Here is a 20,370-nt window from a genome sequence, read left to right on the forward strand (position 1 = left end):
CCTTCTTAAACAGTGGCACCACATTAGCCAACCTCTTGTATCATTTACAGAAAGGTCGTGCCTTAGGGGGTGTGGAAGGACTCTGTAGGATGTGGAATCGAGTGCTAGGAGAGGATATCTCATCGGAGGTATGGGAAGAAATATGGAAAAATGTAAGGAAAATTTCAGTATGCAACAGAGCACAGACCATGCAATTGAAGATCTTATACAGGACTCTTATGGCGCCAGAGTGGCTAGCTAAGTTCAAGAGAGGAGTATCATCAGGGTGTTCCAAATGTAAAGTTAGTATAGGCACTGTCACACACTGCTACTGGTCACGTTGTATGATCCACAGATACTGGAGTGCTATAGTAGGGGAGCTAAAGAATAGAAGTAAACGTGGATCTGATATTTTTTGTTCTGGGGTTGCCAAATTTTCCCTCTCTGGGGGAAGACGGGAAGAGACTGTGTAACATTCTTATCCACTGTGTGAGGAAGAACATTTTAGTGAAGTGGACGTCAGAAAAACCACCAGGTCTTATGGAATGGCGTAGGCTGGTGATGGAACATCTCCCCCAAGACTACCTCACAAATATGGTGCACCACAAAACAGAGCAGTTTTACAAGATGTGGTGGCCCTTTCTAAATTATATTGACGCAGACCTATCAGCAGTATTAACTAGGGCCATGGTATAGCTGTTGGACTCGGTATGGGTGCCCGGGGTGTGCTGGGAGGGGGAGGCTGGTGGAGAAAGAATAAGGGTACAATGTTGGGTGCTCCCAGGTTGGGAGTTTCAATGGAGGTGTGATGACTGAAATAGAATAAAATAGGAGCTATAATTTAATTTAATTTGAATTCAGTTTAATTTAATTTTTATTTAATTTGTTTGTAGTTTAGTTTAAGTTGGAATAGTAGGTCGTTCACTGCTAATAATATCGTGATATTACTTTGTTGTACTGTTTCTATTTTTCTGTTTTTTGCTATTATTCTTTTTTTGTTTATAGATGTTTTGTAAAAGATTTAAAAAGGTTTCTAATAAAAATATTTCTAAAAAGAAATAAATTGTACTATCTCTCTGGACATTACTGTAATGTTAAAGGGTTAAACTGTACTATCTTTGTGTGTGGGGGGGGGGGTCGACATTCATGCGGAAACGTGGATGATTCACACTTCATTTGGCCAGCCATTTACTACTACTCTCCTGTTATTCTCAAATTAAACTCTCATTCAGGCCCTTCCATTCAGAAATGTTTTCATAGCCATCCCCCAAAACTAGGGCAAATCACACCTACATTATCTTGGGGAATCATGGAGTCAGGAAATCGTTTGCATAACAATTCCTCGGGATTATGGCATTTACATCTCTGAGGATGCTCTCATTCTTCCATTATGCCTGGGTAACATGTGGTTATGGAGGCGGAGGGAGAATGGCCAGAGTACCTGTAAGCATTACCAACTGACCTTTACCAACAGACACCCACGTGTCTGCGTGGGTTTCCTCCGGGTGCTCCGGTTTCCTCCCACAGTCCAAAGATGTGCGGGTCAGGTGAATTGGCCATGCTAAATTGCCCGTAGTGTTAGGTAAGGGGTAATGTAGGGGTATGGGTGGGTTTCGCTTCGGCGGGTCGGTGTGGACTTGTTGGGTCGAAGGGCCTGTTTCCACACTGTAAGTCTAATCTAATCTAAAGGGGATGTGTTTTCTTTGATCGACTCTTTTGACTCGACTTTGCACGCCAGTGAAGAGGGTCACTGGGGGGGGGGGTCACCTAGCTTGTACAGACTTTAATAAACTTTAACTGTTTGCAGAAGTTGGTGTGAGCAATTTGCACCTCGTGTGTAAAACCTCGGGCAAAGAACCTAACAACAATAGGTCCATGAATTTACTTTTCTGGGGAAATCCAAAATTAATTGCAATGTCCCCTTCTTTCATCAGAAAATATGCACTTTTAAAAATAAATTTGAATTATTAACACTGCCCAAAAATACTACCGGATGGTGGGGAAATCACAGTTCCAACAGGATGGAGAACGAGGAAGTTCTCCCACAATTTCAATAGATGTCGGATAAGTGCACAGTAAGGAATGCAATAAAATGTTCTCCAAAAGCTGGACAGAAGTGGGTGTAGATCTGTATTGGTTTGGAGCCCTAATTAAGAATAAGCTGACTAATGAGTATTGAAACTGATGACCAAGTACTACAGGATATGGAAATATTATCAGAGAAATGATTTAGTTAATTTTGTAGACAGGGTAGATAGAGATAAGCTTTTTCCCAGGGTGAAGGATTCAATAATGAGAGATCACGCTTTCAAGGTGAGAGGTGAAAAGTTTAAGGGGGATACACATGGCAAGTATTTTTCACAGAGGGTGGTAGGTGCTTGGAACGCGTTGCCACCAGAGGTAGTAGAGACAGGCACGGTAGATTCATTTAAGATGCATCCGGACAGATGCATGAGTAGGTGGGGAGCAAAGGGATACAGATCCTTAGGAATTGGCGATAGGTTTATACAATGGATTTGGATTGGCTCAGGCTTGGAGGGCCAAAGGGCCTGTTCCTGGGCTGTAACTTCTCTTTGTTCTTTTTTTATTATCCTCTTATTGATAGCTGTAATTGTAAAACAGTTCAATCATCAACAGAATTATGACTGATTAAGTAACTGACTTTGTATACACAGGATGGATATGTGAACAGACCTAATTTTGAGAAAGTTGGCAAGATTATAATGGAATGCAAGAGTGAAAGCTTCTGGTACAGAGGCAAGTTTTATTTGCTTATTTTCTGATAATTTGTCACACCCTTTGTTGATCTTTTTCACTTTTGTCCTGTTTTCTGCAAGTCTAAGCAGGTCAAAGTAACTATGATTCTGTGAATAACCAGATAAGAATGTACACTCCTGGTTGGGATTACTGTGTAGATCTGTTTCATGCAATTATTCTTACTGTGATTCTCTGGACTTTACATTATTGACCTTGCACCCTGTCATATTTACATAATCCACTGATCTCTGACAATAATTGTGGAGATATAGGAGGAAAGTTTAGTTTTGTGACTTGTCAAAAGTGGAGGTGGGTTCTCTGGTTAACAGTTGGGAACTCTGGGCCCTGGGCCACTATGTGTTTTGTACATCAATGGCAGTTTTCCTGCCCAAGTGTCAGTCTGACTGGCTTCCAGATGGACAGGAATACTGGAGAAGAGGTTGCAGGACGAATTGGATCCAATCTCTGACTTTGTGAAAGGGGCTAGCAGATTTTGATGAAAAGAAGGATCTAATTCCCAGAGCAGGGGAAGGTATTTGAACCTGCACAGGATGCAATTCCTTACTCTGGGATGAGGAATTCTGCTGCTAAATAGGATTTGGGAGTTGTTGAAATTCTGATCATGAATGATTTGGGAATGGATGTGGTGCCAGTTAGTAATCCTTTTGCTCTTCATGTTTCACAAAGAGTGCTTCTGACCCTCTTCTTCACTTACCGACATTAGCAAAGAAAGCTACCCAACCAGATAATTTGCTTTGCAGGATCAAATCTCAAGATTTCAACATTATAGAAACATAGGAAGTAAGAGGAGGAATAGGCCATCCGACCCTTTGAGCCTGCTCATCTATTCAATATGGCCATATCAGAATATCCAACTCAGGTATCCAATTCCTGCTTTCTTCACATACAGTTTAGTCTCTTTAGTCCTAAGAGACGGCATGGTGGCACAGTGGTTAACACTGCTGCCTCCAGAGACCTGGGTTCAGTTCCCGACTCAGGTGTCTGACTGTGTGGAGTTTGCACATTCTCCCCGTGTCTGCGTGGGTTTCCTCCGGGTGCTCCAGTTTTCTCCCACAGTCCAAAGATGTGCGGGTCAGGTGAATTGGCCATGCTAAATTGCCCGTAGTCTTAGTAAAGGGGTAAATGTAGGGGAATGGGTGGGTTGCGCTTCGGCGGGTCAGTGTGGACTTGTTGGGCCGAAGGGCCTGTTTCCACACTGTAAGTAATGTAATCTAAACTATGCCTTACTCCTTCTTGAAAACATGCAACATTTTGGCCTCAACTGCTTTCTGCAGCAGGGCATTCCACAGATTCACCACTCTCTGTGTGAGGACCTTTCTCCTCATTTCAATCCTAAATGGTCTACCCTAATAAACCTTGACTGAGACCTTTGGCTCTGGACCCCTTGCTCTTCAGGAACATCCTTCCTGCATTTAACCTGTCTGGTCATGTTCAAATTTTATAGGTTACTTTGAGCTCCTGCAATATTCTGCCAAACTCCAGTGAATACAGTCCTGTCCAGTCTCTCTACATATGTCAATCATCTACCATAACAGGAATCAGTCTGGTAAACATTGGTTGCACTCTCTTCATAGCCAGAACATCCTGCCTCAGATAAGGAGACCAATACTGCACACAATTCTCACCAAGGCAGTAAGACATCCCTGCTTCTGTACTTCAATTCTATCACTTTGAAAACCAACATACCACTTGCTTGCTTCATCTGCATTCTTACTTTCAGAGACTAGTTATGTGATAAATTTAAACTGTTAACTCGCCTCTGTGAGAGCAGGGTGGCTATAATCACTTAATTATACTGAGTAAAACTTAGAAGGTTACAACTAAGAGATGATTCCCTGACACTATCAGAACTTTTTGCTCATTCACCCCCAACCCAGCTGACCTACTCACCAATGCGCACCCCCTCTCAGTTTTTCTTTTAAAATTTCACTCATGGGATCTGGGAGTCGCTAGCTGGGCCAACATTTATTGCCTGTCCATAGTTGCCCTTAAGCAGGTGATGGTGAACTTAGTTCTTAAACTGCTGCAGTTCATGTGTTACTTCCAGTTACAGCTGTCTTCCAGCCCATTTGAGTTCTGTTCTACGTGAGTTAAAATAAATCAAGTGTAAGAGTGATCGTCCCTCAGAATAAGGATAATACTTGAACATGCCAGGACTCTGCCTCTGGAGTCTTTTAACATAGACAGGCTGTTGCATTGTAATTACCTCATGATTCTGAACAGGCCGTCAATCTCCCTTGTACTCACCCTTTGCCATTGGAACATTTGAAGTGCTTCCTGATTGTTAATCAAGCTGCTTGGCTGCATTATGGCACAGGTTGTCTGGTTATCACGTCCTGAGCAGTCACTTGAATCTTGAAGTTCTGGTTTAGAAGCAAGGACACTACATTGCCCATAACCCCCCTTCTGATGTAAGGAAGAAATCTGAAGATAATACAGGAAATTTCCTTCAAGCTCTTTCCCTCAGCCATGAAACATTAGCTCCCTGCACGCATTGTATTTGGGATGATTATCCTTGATTGATGTTGGTTTTGACAGAATGGAATTTCACTGTTATGAATTTTCTTGTTTTCAGCTTTGCCATTATCTATTGCAAGTATGCTTGCTACTCAAGGATTGGTGTACAAAGGTAATATTACAAAGAAGTTATCAGTTCATAATGTTCTACTTAACTTAATCAGTTGAATAAAGTTGAGTTGAATCTCCAATGTGTTGTTTTGGCTTAACCACTGTATTTCTGGCAGATGATCCATAGAAATTCCAAGGAAATGGATGTAGATTTTGTTTTCACTCTTGATGAACACCACTTTAATATTACTTAACTTACAACAGTTCATTGACCTTTAATGGTTTTTAAATCAGCTTAGCTATAACTTTTGGTGTCTGGGCTGATGTGTCAATCTCATTCGGAAATTTGTCGTGTGAATGAGCAGGGTACGTTACACAATGGCTGTTCAAGTAGGCAGATTGAAGAATCATCACTGAGGTATATAGAGGGCAAAAAATTTACCATTACATTAATAAGCATTAAAAACAGTTAGCAAGCTCAAAGAAGAGAGAGGTTTTCTCCTTTTAAGGGATTAGACTTACAGTGTGGAAACAGGCCCTTCGGCCCAACAAGTCCACACCGACCCGCCGAAGCGCAACCCACCCATACCCCTACATTTACCCCTTACCTAACACTACGGACAATTTAACATGGCCAATTCACCTGACCCGCACATCTTTTGGTCTGTGGGAGGAAACCGGAGCACCCGGAGGAAACCCACGCAGACACGGGGAGAACGTGCAAACTCCACACAGTCAGTCGCCTGAGGCGGGAATTGAACCCAGGTCCCTGGTGCTGTGAGGCAGCAGTGCTAACCACTGTGCCACCGTGCTGCCCCTAATGGGATGGGAGTGTAAACATTTGTTAAGGAAAGTTCTTTATTTTTTAGACTGAAAATTTTCAGTTTCCCTATAGTTTGAGGAAGCTACTTTCAAAACTTAAAGCTAATATACTCTTCTGCCAAATAAAAGACAATAATTGGTGGATTAAATTGGAATAATTTTTTCTGTACCCTATATAGGGATTCTTTCACCTTCAAAGAGATTTGGGTCGATTCCTAAAGTCGCACGTAAGTTAATGACTTGTTTTACTGTATACATAGTAGTGAACTGTACATAGTAGTGCTTGAAACTGCAAAACATAGAAAAGTATGTCAGAAAATTCAAATGATTTTAATTTGTGTAGCCCCAATACAGCATTATATTGAGTAGGTTACAATCTATGTGTGAGATTTCCTCTATGGTCTTGGCAAATTAAACTGGGAAAAATGTAGGTAGCAGCCTTTCATCTACATTGTTTCTTTCACCTCAGCCATTCTAGAACCTCCATTGCCTGCTGTTCCCAGTTAGTTGAACGAATTAGCAGCTGGGAATTGTGCTCCATGTTCTTTCTTTCTGTTTACTGCCTTGTTGAGCACCCCTGGAGAAGGTGATGGTGAACCGTGGGTATGGTATTTTCAAAGATGACCACTCCAAGTACTTTGTGGTACTGGCCACCTCTACCAGTATGAGGTAGTATGCTGCTACCAATCCACCTTGTCTTTGTTTTGGTTTAGAGCTTATCTCGTGGTTAGCAGGAGAGAATACATCCCTCCTCACTATCACTGTAACATCCTTCAACTAGGTAAATGTTCATGATGTCTACACTCTTCCATTTCTGGTCCTCGATACATTTTCAATTTTAATTACTACACCATTGTCAGCTGTGTTTTCAACAACCGGCATTTATTTCCTGAAGCGTAATGCCTTGTTAGCTGACTGTCTACTTTCAAAATTCTCCTTAAAACTAACTCTTTGACTAAGCTTTTGGTCAGCTGTCCAGATATCTCTGTTTGCAGCTTGGTACAGAATCGTTAGGTAGCAAGGTAGGTGAGGTCGTAAACAAACACTTTGTGTTGGTATTCACTAAAAAGAAGGAATTGGTGGAGATGATCTCAGGGAAGGGTGTGTCGAGTTTCTAAGCCAAGTTGCTATTAAAAAGAAAGCGGCATTGTGCATCTTAAAAAATATTCCGGTAGATAAGTCTAAGGGTCCTGATGGGATCTGTTCCAGAATATTGAGGGAGGCAAGGCAACAAATTACTGATGTCATGAAGATGTGGGTATCCTGTACCTTTAAGAGAGTTAAAAGCTAGCATAACTACCTGACAACACCAAGTGTTCTGAACAAGATATAATACAACCTTTTGGTCCAGCAGCTAGTGTGGATGGTTGCCAAGAGACAAAAACAAATTCGGATTGGGACAATCAGTTTAAATAATACCCCTTAAAAAAAACTCCAATCAAGCTTGAATTTAACGCATTGAGAATATTAAAAACTAATGACACAATCTGATGCTATGGGGTATAAGACTGGGAAAATTTGAACAGTTGAGGGAGAAGTAACAAACTACCAGCATGTACAGACAGCCTGAAAAATAGCTCCCTTAAAGGTACCTTTATCCATCAGTGACCTGTGATACTCCTGGGGTATAATTCTGGGAATTATAGGATTAATTAAGTCTCACATTGGTGGTAGGCAAATTGTTGAAAAAGATTCTCAGGGACAAGATCTATACCCATTCAGGAGCAAAAACTTATTAGTGATAGACAGTATGGTTTTTTGCACAGGAGGGCATGTTTCATTAACTAGATTGAGTTTTTTGAGGAGGTGACGAAGATGATTGATGAGGGAAAAACCAGTTGATGTTGTCTACATGGACTTCAGTAATGCCTTTGATAGGGTCCCTGGTGACATCACATGGTATCAGGGGTGAGCTAGCAAAATGGATACAGAACTGGCTTAGTCATAGGAGACAGAGGGTGGCAGTGGAAGGATGTTTTTCAGAATGGAGGGTTCCACAGGGAGCAGTGGTGGGACCTCTGTTGTTCATGATCTATATAAACGATTTTGGGGAAAATGTAGCTGGTCTAATTAGTGAGTTGTCGGACAACACAAAGATTAATGGAGTTGCAGAACATGAGGAGGATTGTCAGAGGATACAGCAGGATATAAATCAATTGGAAGCATGGGCAGAAAAAAGTGGCAGATGGAGTTTAATCAGGATAAATATGAGGTGTTGCATTTTGGAAAGTCAGGTACAGGTGGAAATTATACAGTGAATGGCAGAACCCATAGGAATATTGATATTCAGAGGGAGCCGAGTGTGCAGGTCCACAGATTACTGAGGGTGGCAGTGCAGGTAGAAAAGATAGTTAAAAAGGCTTCTGGCATGCTTCCTTTCATTGGAAGAATAGTATTGAGTATAAGGATAGACAAGTTATGCTGCAGCTTTATAGAACTTTAGTTAGACCACACTTGGAACATTGCATACAGTTCTGGTCATCACACTACCAGAAGGATTCGGATGTTTTGGAGTGGGTACAGAAAAGGTTTACCAGGTGTTGCCTGGTATGAGAGATTTTAGCTATGAAGAAAGGTTGGCTAGACTGAGTTAGTTTTCACTGGAACACAGGAGGTGGAAGGGCAAACTCATAGATGTTTATAACATTGTGAATGGCATAGATAGAGTGGAAAGTATGGTGCTTTTTCCCCGGGGAGGAGGAGTTAGTTAATTGGGGACAGGTTCAAGGTGCGGAGGCGGGGGGGGTGGGGGGTGGTGGTGTATGTGTTTAAAAGAGATGTGCGAGACACGTTTTTCACACAAAGGATGGTGAATGCCTGGAACATGCTGCCAGAGAAGGTGGTGGAAGCAGACACAATAGCAGCATTCAGGAAGCACCTGGATGAATACATGAAAAGAAAGGGACTAGAGGGATGTGGATTCTGGAAGTGAAGACAATTTTAGTATGGAAGGGCAAAACGTAGCGGCATAGGGTTGGAGGGGTGAAGAGCCTGTTCCTGTGCTGTATTGTTCTTTATTCTTGCTGTCATTCCTGTTAACCACCTCGGCAAATAGTAAAATCGATGTATAAATGTTAAGCTGTCATTGTTATAGTTTGCAATGGTGCAGTTAAGAGATTGGGAATTCATCTCTCAAACACAACATCAAGGTGATGAACAGTTTTATTCAGTTTAAGTCCTCTCAGTCAATGAGCATATATCAGACTGCCACTTCCCAGCATTGTGTAAGGTAACAGTTCTGAAGGATTTGATATTCATGTTACAGTGACCCGGCTCTTTCTAATAATGTCAGACACTGTGTGGATTAAGAGAATGTTTATTAGAATAATCACTGGTATGGAGAGATTGTCTTATAGCAGAAATTAAACAGATTGGGACTCTACTGACTGGAATTTAGAAGAATGAGAGGTGATCTCATTGAAATGCATATTGGACCATTTTTAAGGGGCTTGACAGGGTAAATTCTTAGAGAATGTTTCCCTTCATGGGAGAGTCTAGGACTAGAAAGTATAGTCTCAGAATAAAGGAGGTGTTAATTTGAGACTGAGATAAGGACAATTTTTTTCTCTCAGAGGGTTGTGAGTGTTTGGAACTCCTTGCCACAGTCAGCCCACAGAATCTTTGTGTATATTTAAAGCTGAGATGGATACATCCCTGATCATTAGGGGAATCCTGGGTTACTTTGAAAGGGCAGGAAAGTGGATGTGGGGAATGTCGGATCAGCCATGATCCATTTGAATAGCTGAGCAGGCTTGAGGGGCCAAACAGCCTAGTCCAATTCCTATTTCTCATGGTCTTCTGGACTTATGGGTGGAAACAAGGAGCTCTATTCTTGCTTGTGGAGGGAGTAGGTGTACCTACACCAGATCACTAAGATGCTAGTAACTGTGCCTGACTAAGAGTGCCTTTGTATTTTGTTTGGCAGTTGCTGGAGTTCTTGGTTTTGTGGTTGGAAAAATCTCTTATGTGGGAGCTTGTCGTCAAAAGTTTCAAAATGCAGGCTTTCCCCCTTTTGGAACTGCATTTCCTTATGGATTTAGAAACTTCCCTTTTGGGTAAGTAACGTTCCATAAGTTTATCTACATACATAAAGCATTTTAGCAAATTTAATTATAACCTTTCAGTAATGCCATCGGATCGATACTTAGAGCTTTTGTTATCAAGCTGTTCAGATATCTTGGCTTCACAAGTTGTGATTTGCTGTCCTGCCATGTTCAGATTTTTAAAATCTGCATAATTTGTTTCCTGTGATGCTTTACTGTTTTTATGTTTTCACTTAAATACTTTCATTTTCTTTTTCAACTTCTATTTGCTACTCTTCTGTATGTCCATCCTTGCCATTTGTTTTCCTTTATGGATCTTTCCTATTTTCTTCTTGTTCTTAAATGTTCCTGACACACATGAGAAACTTAAGGAAATGAAGAAACTGTTGGACTAATTATGTGTTTCTCAATGATGTATGACTGGAGTAAAATTAAAATTGGCAGGAAACATTTGAGTATTTTCTTTGATGTATAACAAAAATAGAAAATAACCAACTGAAAACAAAATGAAACAAAAACTTATGTCACTAGAAAAGCTGAGCAGGTCTGGCAGCATCTGTGAAGAGAAATCAGAGTTAATGTTTTGGATCTGGTGACCCTTCCACAGAACCTTCTGTCATCTATATTGTGATTGTCCAACCTTTCTGCCAATTTTACCTTCCTTGAGAAATTTCTGTTCTTTTCTGAAATGGTTATTTTAGTTATTTGTATATTTTGCTATTTAAATGCTTTTCTCCCTGAGTCTTCTGCTTTGGCTCAATCTTTGGAAATAACTACTGCCCCAATTGCTGCTCTCTCTTTTTTTGATTTTTGGCTACTTCTTGGTCCAATATAAAGTCAGTAGGATACTGCATGGACGAGTTGGGCCAAAGGGTCTGTTTCTGTACTGTATGACACTATGTCTTTATGCTGCTTCTTCTTTGTTCTGTAGGATCTCGGACCTTCCTTACTGACTAGCTTGTTAGAAGGTGGATACAATGGTAACCTTCAGGAGGGAATTGGATGAATATTTGATAAAGAACAAAATTGGTGGGAAAGGAGAGGAAGTGGGAAGCAAGGTGGACAGCTGGACTTAATTGTATGACAGTCCTTAAATCAAAATCCTGATGAGAGAGTAAATGATGATTATTGAGTTCTCGAGATCTTAAAAATGGGTAGACAAGCATAAAACCATCTGGTGCAGAAGAGGCCCTTTCGTCTGTTGTGTCTGCACCGGCAAAAATTATTCTAAATCTACACGAGTCCCACTTTCCAGCACTTGGCCCATAGTCTTGAATAGTACAAGTTCTGACCCAATTTTAAAGGTTGTGAGGTTACCCGTCTCAAATATCCTCCCAGACACTGCATTCCAGGTTCCAACTACCCTCTGGGTAAAACAAATTTCCTCAAATCTTTCTAAACGTTAAACCTTTCACCTTAACATTGTGCCCCCTTGTTATTGACTTTTTGACTGGGCGGAACAGCTGCTTTCTATTTATGCTGTCCGTGCCCTTCATAATCTTAAACATCTTAAAAATCAGGTCACCTCTCAACCCTCTCTTCTCGAAAACAACCTGAGCTTACCCAGCCTCTCTTCATAACTAAAATGCTCCATCATGGCTAACCTCTTGGTGAACATCCTCTATATCTCTTTCACGACAATCACATCCTTCCTATAGTGTAGTGAGCTGAACTCCAGCTGTGGGCTAACCAAATCCTATGTAGGTCCATCATGATGTCCCTGATCTTATCTTAATCAGTCATGATATGGATTATAAGTATCCCATATGCTTGATTCCTTTATTAACCAGTCCCACTGCCTTTAAGAATCTATGGACAAGCACTGCACAATTCCTTTGTTCCTCTGAACTTCCTCGTGTTCTACAATTCACTGAATACTCCCTGATCTTGTTCCAACTTCCAAAGTGCAACACCTCACACCTTCCTCAAGGTTAAATGCCATCTGCCGCTGATCTGCCCATTTGACCAATCCATCTGTATCCTCCTGTAACCTGACACCTTTCTCCTCACTGTCAACCACCTGGCAAACTTTCAGTCTGCAGCAAATATACTTATCAGAGACCTGCCCAGTGGTGAATGTCAGGAATTGCAATATTTTGCAATTATTTGCCAATCATAAATGCTCATCCAATGGCCAGCTCACTAAAATTAAGTTCCCCCTTCCCAAATAACTTTTCTATGAGTGTGCAATATCAGCCTTCTGATTTCTGACTGCCTATAAAAAGCATGCAACAGGGAGGTTACTGCTCCTGGAGGGAAAATCTGCTCATTTGTTCTCTTTGGGGGAAGCTTTTGGCTGTACCATGCCCCAGTTGATATTGGATGTTTTAATCTCGCGTGATGATAATCTAAATCGCACTGAGTACAGAAGATAAATGAAGGTGCAAGATTGGAATTTAATAGGCACACTCCATTGAATTTATCTTGGGCTAATGTCTTTTCGGCCGTTGGAGGCTGGTTGACCAGGAACGTGTGGAAAGACAGGAATGCTTAGCTGCACATGTCCACTCTAAGAGCCCAGGAGATGCTCTTGGCTTGTGGGCAATGAATGGCACCAGGATCTTTGATCCCTTGGTGGAACAATGGTGGGGGTATAATGAGGTGGGAATTACATTAATGTGCAACAAAAACTGATCCATCTCCAAGCAGAAGCCATGCTCAGCCTGACAAGAACCATCAAAATTTGACACCATAATGGAAGATTCTGCCCAAGAAAGGGGATCAATCAGATTTCTCTCTTTGAAAGAACTATTGGACACTTAATGAGCCAAATGGCTTCCTCCCATCCTTGATATTACAATAATGGAAAATATTAGAATGATTCAGGAAATTCCTGTAGAGTGAGAAGCAAAATTAATGAGTGAATTATTGGCAAGTCATTATGGGGATAAGTGCTGGTCAACACTGTACCAACCATCAATCCAGGCACCCCAGATGGCCCTAATTACTGCAGGATGAAACATACACCCCCAATTGGGATAAAATTAACTCCTTCCCTCCAGACTGCAGATAGCTCCTGTATAATAGGACTGACAGGCATTCTGTAGTCACAGCAGTCCTGAAGGAGAGTGGCAGCCACTGTTGGGAGCACAGATAGTCACCAGGAAGACAGCTTTCTTGGATTTGAAGGTAAGTGGGTAGGCAGAGATTAGAGACCCTAGGTCTGGTTGAAAACTTGTGGTGGAAGTGGAATGTGACTCTAAGAGATAGTTAACAGTTCACTGCCAATTCTCGGTACGCCTAAGGATGGGCTGCCTGGCACTTTAACCACCCCTGTATAATATGGGGGACAGAATGGAGCTGGGTAGAAGGATGGTGGGCTGATCACTTGCTTTATTTTACATGCTTAACCACCTCCAAATTCACTGGTTTGGGAGGTTGTAAAGTACAACCCATTGTTTAATTTCAGCGAACTGTCTCCAGTGATTTTGCATTTGGGAACATGCTTGATATTTTGTAATAACTTACAAGATTATGTCTTCCAGAAGGCCCCATCATGGCTGTGACCATCATCACGACAAAGATAGACCTCATGGATGCCCAAACCATTGCAAGAAATCTCAACAGACAACCCCACCCACAAACCCCGCTGACATCAGGTACATTACTTCTTGACATTTGCAAAATCAGTGCAGTCTATTTGCTACCGTAACCCGAAATAAATAATACTAACAGTATGTCATCTGCTTTACTGAAACAAATTTTCACTGTGAGCTCAGTCACCTGATATCTCTTTTTTTTATTTATAATTTTAAGCTGGCATTCCATATCTCGCTCCTACAATGCCCATTCTCGCTCTTTCTCTTCAAGCTCGGCTCTTTTTAGCTCTAGTTCCCTTTTTATCTCCATTTACATTTTCATTCTCTTCAATTCCACATTCCATTGTCTTTTTCTGCTCTCTACTTCTTTGTTTCATTCTCTTGTGGTTTGTGGATGTCGCTCGCTGGCCGACATTTATTGCCCGTCCCTGGATACTCTTGAGAAGGTGGTATGGAACTGCTGCAGTCCATATGCTGTGGGTTGACCCACAATGCAATTAGGGAAGGAATTCCAGGATTTTGACCCAGAAACTGAATTGGAATAGTCAAACTGTGGCTTCATTACCAAGACAAATGCTAGGAAACTTCAGTTGAGTTGCTCACCTCCTGAATTCCCCAAACTGTTCACTACCTCCAAGACACCAAACAGGAGAATGCTGGAATACTCCTCACTTCCCTGAATGAATGCAGCTCCAACATAAGCTTGACTGCAGTAGGGGCATTGGACAAATTGATAGATGACTCCACAAGAACAGATAAAGATCATTTATTTTGTGCATGCATAGAGAACTTTAAAAGAGATCAAAGCTCACTGACTTACAGAACACCTTTACACATTATGCCGATTACAGGATGCATTTTGCAATTATAATTCCTACACTTGAACATCCATGTGTTGTCCCATATTATCAATTTTTTCCCACAGTTTTTGTAGGCATCATCTGTTCCTCAACCAAAGCGTTTGATGGCTACTAAATTTGACAGTTTAATGCCTTTTTTCTGAGTTCTAGTTTCACTTATTTCTAACTATATAGCCAAAATGTTAACTCTTAACTAACTTAACCCTCTTCAACACCATCTGGGATAAAACAGCCAGCTTGATTTGCATTCACTCCTTCCACCAGCAGCACGCAGTAATAGCAGTGTGTATCACCTACAAGATGCACAATAGGTATTCACCACAGCTTCTTGGATAGCACCTTCTGAACCCACAGCCACTGCCATCTAGAGGACAAGGGCAGCAGATACATGAGAATAGCATACCTGTAAGTTTCCTTTCAAATTACTCAACCATTCTGAGTTGGAAATATGTCACGTTTCCTTCATGCATTGCCGGATCAAAATCCTGGAACTTCCTTCATAATGGCATTATGGGTCGACCGACACTTAACGGAATACAGTGGTTCAAGAAGACAGCTCACCACCACCACCTCAAAGGGATGGGCAATAGATGCTGGCCCAGTCCACGAAGCCACAGCCCCTGAATGGATTAAAACAAAATGAATGAGATTGTGCATTTTATTTTGGTCAACATTGATAACACTACACATAAAAAATGTGGCTCTAAAAACAAATCTAAATTTGTTACTAAAATTGGTTGAACCAGGCTATAAACAGTTGCAAGAAATTTCCAGGAATTGACTTTCCATCCTGTCCAGGAATTAAGCTTGTACTGGATTGTTTTGGTGAGAAAGGATGCTTAATCTACTGGGTTGGACTAGGGTGGACAAAGTCAGAAGTCACACAATGCCAACTGACTTCACCTGACGAAGGAGCTATCTGTTGGACTATAACCTGGTATCATGTGTCTACGGACTTGATCTACTGGTGTCTACTTTGACTGTGTCAGAGTAGATGTGGTTTGTAAATGAATTTGCATGGGGCTGCTTTCACCTTTCTGTGAGATTCCAAAGCCCACAGAATCAATACCACGTATGCTTTCTGGCCTTGATCATTCCAAGAAGCACACTAACATTTGTTCCAAATTCCAAAGTTTCTCTCTATCATGTTTGAAAACAGACCAGCCCACTGTTTGGTGTTCTAACGGAGAACCTGAGGGACACAAGTTCAGTGAGCTGTTTCTTCAACAACTGAAAATCAAAGTGCATTCGAGGGTTGAGCTAGCTACTAATTTTGGGCACTGTGTAAAGTAAAAAGTACCCAGATGCATTAGAAATGGTCAAAGTTTGAAACAAATAAGAAGTTTTGTTGATTATTTCCTCCATTCTCCTGTGTTTTCCTTCATTATTTGAATTTCCTAGTGTAACTTAAGAACTGAGTCCAATATAGCCCAGGCCCACCAAACCTAAGCTGACACATGACACCTTTCTAAACAAAAAATGTATTGCCTCTTCATAGTCAATATCTGTCTATTCCCTGCCTATTCATGTATCTGTCAAGTTGCCTCTGAAGTGTTGCTATAGTATTTGCTTGGACCACCTCTTCTGGCAGTGCATCCAGACAGTTACCACCCTTTATGTGAAAAAATATCTCCTTTAAACTTAACCCCCTCCCCAATCCCCCAACTTGACCTTTAACGTCTGTCCCCTAGTAATTGACATTTCTACCCTGGGAAAAAGACTCTGACTATCCATCCTATTTATGCCTCTCATAATGTTGTAAACCTCAATGAGGTCGACACTCAGACTCTGACATTCAAGTGAAAACAATCCAAGTTTGTCCAATCTCTCCTCATAGCTAATACCCTCCAAGCCAGACAACATCCTGGTTTTCCAAAGCCTCCACACCCTACTGGTAATGTGGCTTGGTTAAAGCTTGCTATATTAATAGAAGACAAATTAACTTGCAACAAAATCTGACTTTATTTTATTGTTTTTTTTGTGTTGAAAATACATTGATTTATGATTGTGTACTTCTATCTAATCTGTGTTAATTCAGTTATTGTGGATCATGGTTCCAAGGTGACCAATGCTGGAAAATATTATTTGACCATACACAACATTTCAAATAATGGGCAGAATGGACAAGAAATAAGAGCAGCCCTGATAATAAATTATGCCATAAGATGGTTGTGAGAAAGAGGACGAATAAAGGTGGAGATTAGGAATAGCAGGAGTCAGAAAACGTTGATGGGCGATATTAATAGATCTGCTAACAGTAGTTTCACCATTACACAGAGTAGTATGTGACAAATAATTTGAACTTGTAACAAAGTAAAGTTTAATCTTTGCTTGGACTAGATCAATCAAAGAAACCTTAATAGAATCTTTTACAGCAGTTTCCTAGAACAATATATCGTTGAACCAAACAGGCACTACGATTTTACGTGTAATATTGGTTAATAAAGCACCTTTATTTAATAAACTCACAGTAAGAGACCCACTGGGAAAAAGCAACCATAATACAATACGAATTCCATTCCAAGGTTAAGAGCATCAAACTGCACTTGCAAGCACAAAGCTAAGCTTGAGCAATGCTAATTTCACAGATATAAGGGGGAGGCTGTTTAAGAGTGATTTATCACCTTGACTAAAAAAGTAGCAGAAAAGGGTGGGAAATGTTGAAAGAAGTAATTTAAAATGTTCAAACAAAATATATTGCATTAAATGGAGTCTGGGTAATCCAAGATGGAGGATGGAAAAATTTCTGGCTGTAACAGCTGCTCCTTTTTTTGAGGTAATTTAGGTGCTGAAGGTGATTTCCTTGAATTCCAGAAGCAGCAATTACTGTTTTATATGCTGTTGCATTGTTTTGGAACTTTGGGAAAAAAAAGTCAGAACAACAGCAGTTTAAAAGGGAGAAGAACAGACAAAGGAAGTACATGGTGAGGTCAGTGCAGGAGAGAGAGAGAGAGAGAGAGAAAGAAAGAAAGAAAGAAACAAACAAACAAACAAACTGACACAGCAGTGAAACTGCACAGTTACTGCCTTTGCTGTTTGAATTCATGTATCGCTGGACATCAGAGTACATCTGGGAAAATTAACAAACAGTGAAATTCGCAATTGATCTTGGAGGAACCTGTTTGGGTGAAGTTCACAGCACAGAATCAGATAAGTTAATTGTTTTAAGTGGACTACAGAAAGTCTGCAGTAGTGAATAGAGTGGGATTTTTCTTGATTATATGTTTTTGAAGATATGTCTCTTGATTAAACTTAAAATATAAGCCATAACTATGAATTTAACCTGGGGCAGTGTTTGTTGAGGAATAAGACGGTGATATTTTCTGGGTCTGTAGATTGTGAAGGAGCAAACGTGGCATTTAGTAGACTGATATGTGCTTCTTATAGGAGTATAAAGAGAGTTTAAGGGTTACTGCGGATTATATCTGTCATAAATGCTGTTGTTCGCGAATCTTATCAGATTGAGTGGATTGGTTGGACAGACAGTTAGAAGCAATGAGGAATTTGCAACAGCAACAGTATGTGATGGATGGCAGTTACAGGAAGGGGGGAAGTCTCAGATACAGTCACATGGATGGGTTAACTTCAGGAAAGGTAAGAGAGATAGGCAGCTAATGCAGGAGTCTTTTGTGGCTATACCCATTTCAAACAGGTATGCTGTTTTGGAAAATGTAGGGGTTATGGATTCTCAGGGGAGTGTAGCACAAACAGCCAAGTTTCTGGTATTGGGACTGGCTCTAATACAACGAGAGGTACATCGGTTTCCAAGCAATCAATTGTGTTAGGGGATTCTCTAGTCCGAGGTACAGACAGACGTTTCTGTGGCAACAGCGAAAAATCAGAATGGTGCGTTGCTTCCCTGGTGCCAGGATCAAGGATGTCTCAGAGAGGGTGTAGAATGTTCTCACAGGGAGACGGGCCAGCAAAAGGTCATTGTTCACATTGGAACCAATGACATAGGAAGGGAAAAGGTTGAGATTCTGAATGGAAAATACAGAGAGTTAGGCAGGAATTTAAAAAGGAGGTCCTCGAGAGTAGTAATATCTGGATTATTCCTGGTGCGATGTGCTAGTGAAGGCAGGAATAGGAGGATAGAGCAGATGAATGGGAGAAGGATTCACATTTTTGGATCATTGAAATCTCTTTTGGGGTAGAAGTGACCTGTACAAGAAGGACAGATTGCACCTAAATTGGAAGGGGACTAATATACTGGCAGGGAAATTTGCTGGAGCTGCTCAGGAGGATGTAAACTAGTCAGGTGGGGGTGGAGGGGTGTGGGCGTAATGACCCAGGGAGATAGTGAGGAAAGAGATCAATCTGAGACTGGTACAGTTGAGAACAGAAGCGAGTCAAACAGTCAGGGCAGGCAGAGACAAGGTAGGACTAATAAATTATTTCAATGCAAGGGGCCTAACGGGGAAGGCAGATGAACTCAGGACATGGTTAGGAACATGTGACTGGGAAATCATAGCAATTACAGAAACATGGCTCAGGATTGAGCAGGACAGGCAGCTTAATGTTCCAGGATACAAATGCTACAGGAAGGATAGAAAGGGAGGCAAGTGAGGAGTGGAAGTGGCGTTCTTGATAAGGGATAACATTACAGCTGTGGTGAGGGAGAATATTCCTGGAAATACATCCAGGGAAATTATTTGGGTAGAACTGAGAAATAAGAAAGGGATGATCATCGTATTGGGATTGTATTATAGACCTCCTAATAGTCAGAGGGAAATTGAGAAACAAACTTGTAAGGTGATCTCAGCTATCTGTAAGAATAATAGGGTGGTTAGGGTAGGGGATTTTAACTTTCCAAACATAGACTGGGACTGCCATAGTGTTAAGGGTTGAGATGGAGAGGAATTTGTTAAGTGTGTTCAAGAAGGGGAATTGGCAAGATGGCGGCGATTCTGTAGAACTGCTGTGAACAGCTCTGCCTAACAGCCAAGGCATACTGGTGTTTTTTTGCCATCCCTGGCCAACTTATGTTGTGGAATTATTAGTTTAAAACCTTACAGAACACATATTTGCTAATATTTGGGAGTGGTAAGGATGCCAAAGGGAAAACCAGCGAGCAAACAGCAGGACACTCCCCTCCGCACCTTCCACACCAGAGACAGCAGCAGTAGCCTCTCCTGAAGCCCCTGGGGACCCGACAGACTCACAGGAATTGGCTGCGGCAATGAAGAGACTTACCTTGAAAGTTGCGGCTGTGATTGAGGAGATCCGTGGGGAGATTCATGGCCAGGTCCAACCTATTGCATCCATGCTGCAGAAGCATGAGAAGTAGATCCAGGGCCTCGGGGAGAGGCTGGAGAAGGTGAAGGGTCGAACTAAGGTCTCGTAAGCTGCGATGGAGTCCTCATCCAGTCAGATCCAGGTGCTGGAGCGAGAGGTGCGGGCCTTGCGAGACTATATCGATGACCTCGAAAATTGAGATCAGAGGATAAATCTCCGAATTGTCGGGCTCCCTGAAGGTAAGGAAGGTGAGCAGCCAGTCAGCTTCTTTGAAAGCTGGCTGCCGAAGTTTTTGGGTCTTCACATCGAGTCCAGCAGGCTGCAGATTGAAAGGGCTTTATCGGTTTACAGTGCACAGGTCAGGCCCAGTGTAGCACCCCCACTCAGTCCTAGTGCACTTCCATTCATATAAGGAACAGCAAAGAGTCATAGAAGTTTCCAGATCCCTGCGAAAAGATCCACTGGCACTGCTGTACAAGGGGTCAAAAATCATGTTTTTCCATGATTTTTCAGCAGCTGTAATTCAAAAGAGGAAGTCCTTCAATG

At 41.5% G+C, this 20,370-nt stretch overlaps 1 protein-coding gene across 3 annotated transcripts in view; it reads left to right on the plus strand.

Moving 5' to 3' along the window:
- ociad2 (OCIA domain containing 2) overlaps positions 1-20,370 on the plus strand; it is a 45,418-nt gene that overhangs the window by 10,392 nt on the left and 14,656 nt on the right. For 2 of the 3 annotated variants that reach the window (XM_060824277.1, XM_060824290.1), the window contains exons 2-6: positions 2,655-2,736; positions 5,333-5,386; positions 6,327-6,374; positions 10,073-10,202; positions 13,676-13,789. In XM_060824277.1, the coding sequence (XP_060680260.1) occupies positions 2,655-2,736; positions 5,333-5,386; positions 6,327-6,374; positions 10,073-10,202; positions 13,676-13,789 (428 nt within the window). The remainder of the gene's footprint in view (positions 1-2,654; positions 2,737-5,332; positions 5,387-6,326; positions 6,375-10,072; positions 10,203-13,675; positions 13,790-20,370) is intronic. The other variant, XM_060824282.1, reaches the window with a different exon arrangement.

The sequence above is a fragment of the Hemiscyllium ocellatum genome, chromosome 1, assembly GCF_020745735.1.
Source record: "Hemiscyllium ocellatum isolate sHemOce1 chromosome 1, sHemOce1.pat.X.cur, whole genome shotgun sequence".
Lineage (NCBI taxonomy): Eukaryota > Metazoa > Chordata > Chondrichthyes > Orectolobiformes > Hemiscylliidae > Hemiscyllium > Hemiscyllium ocellatum.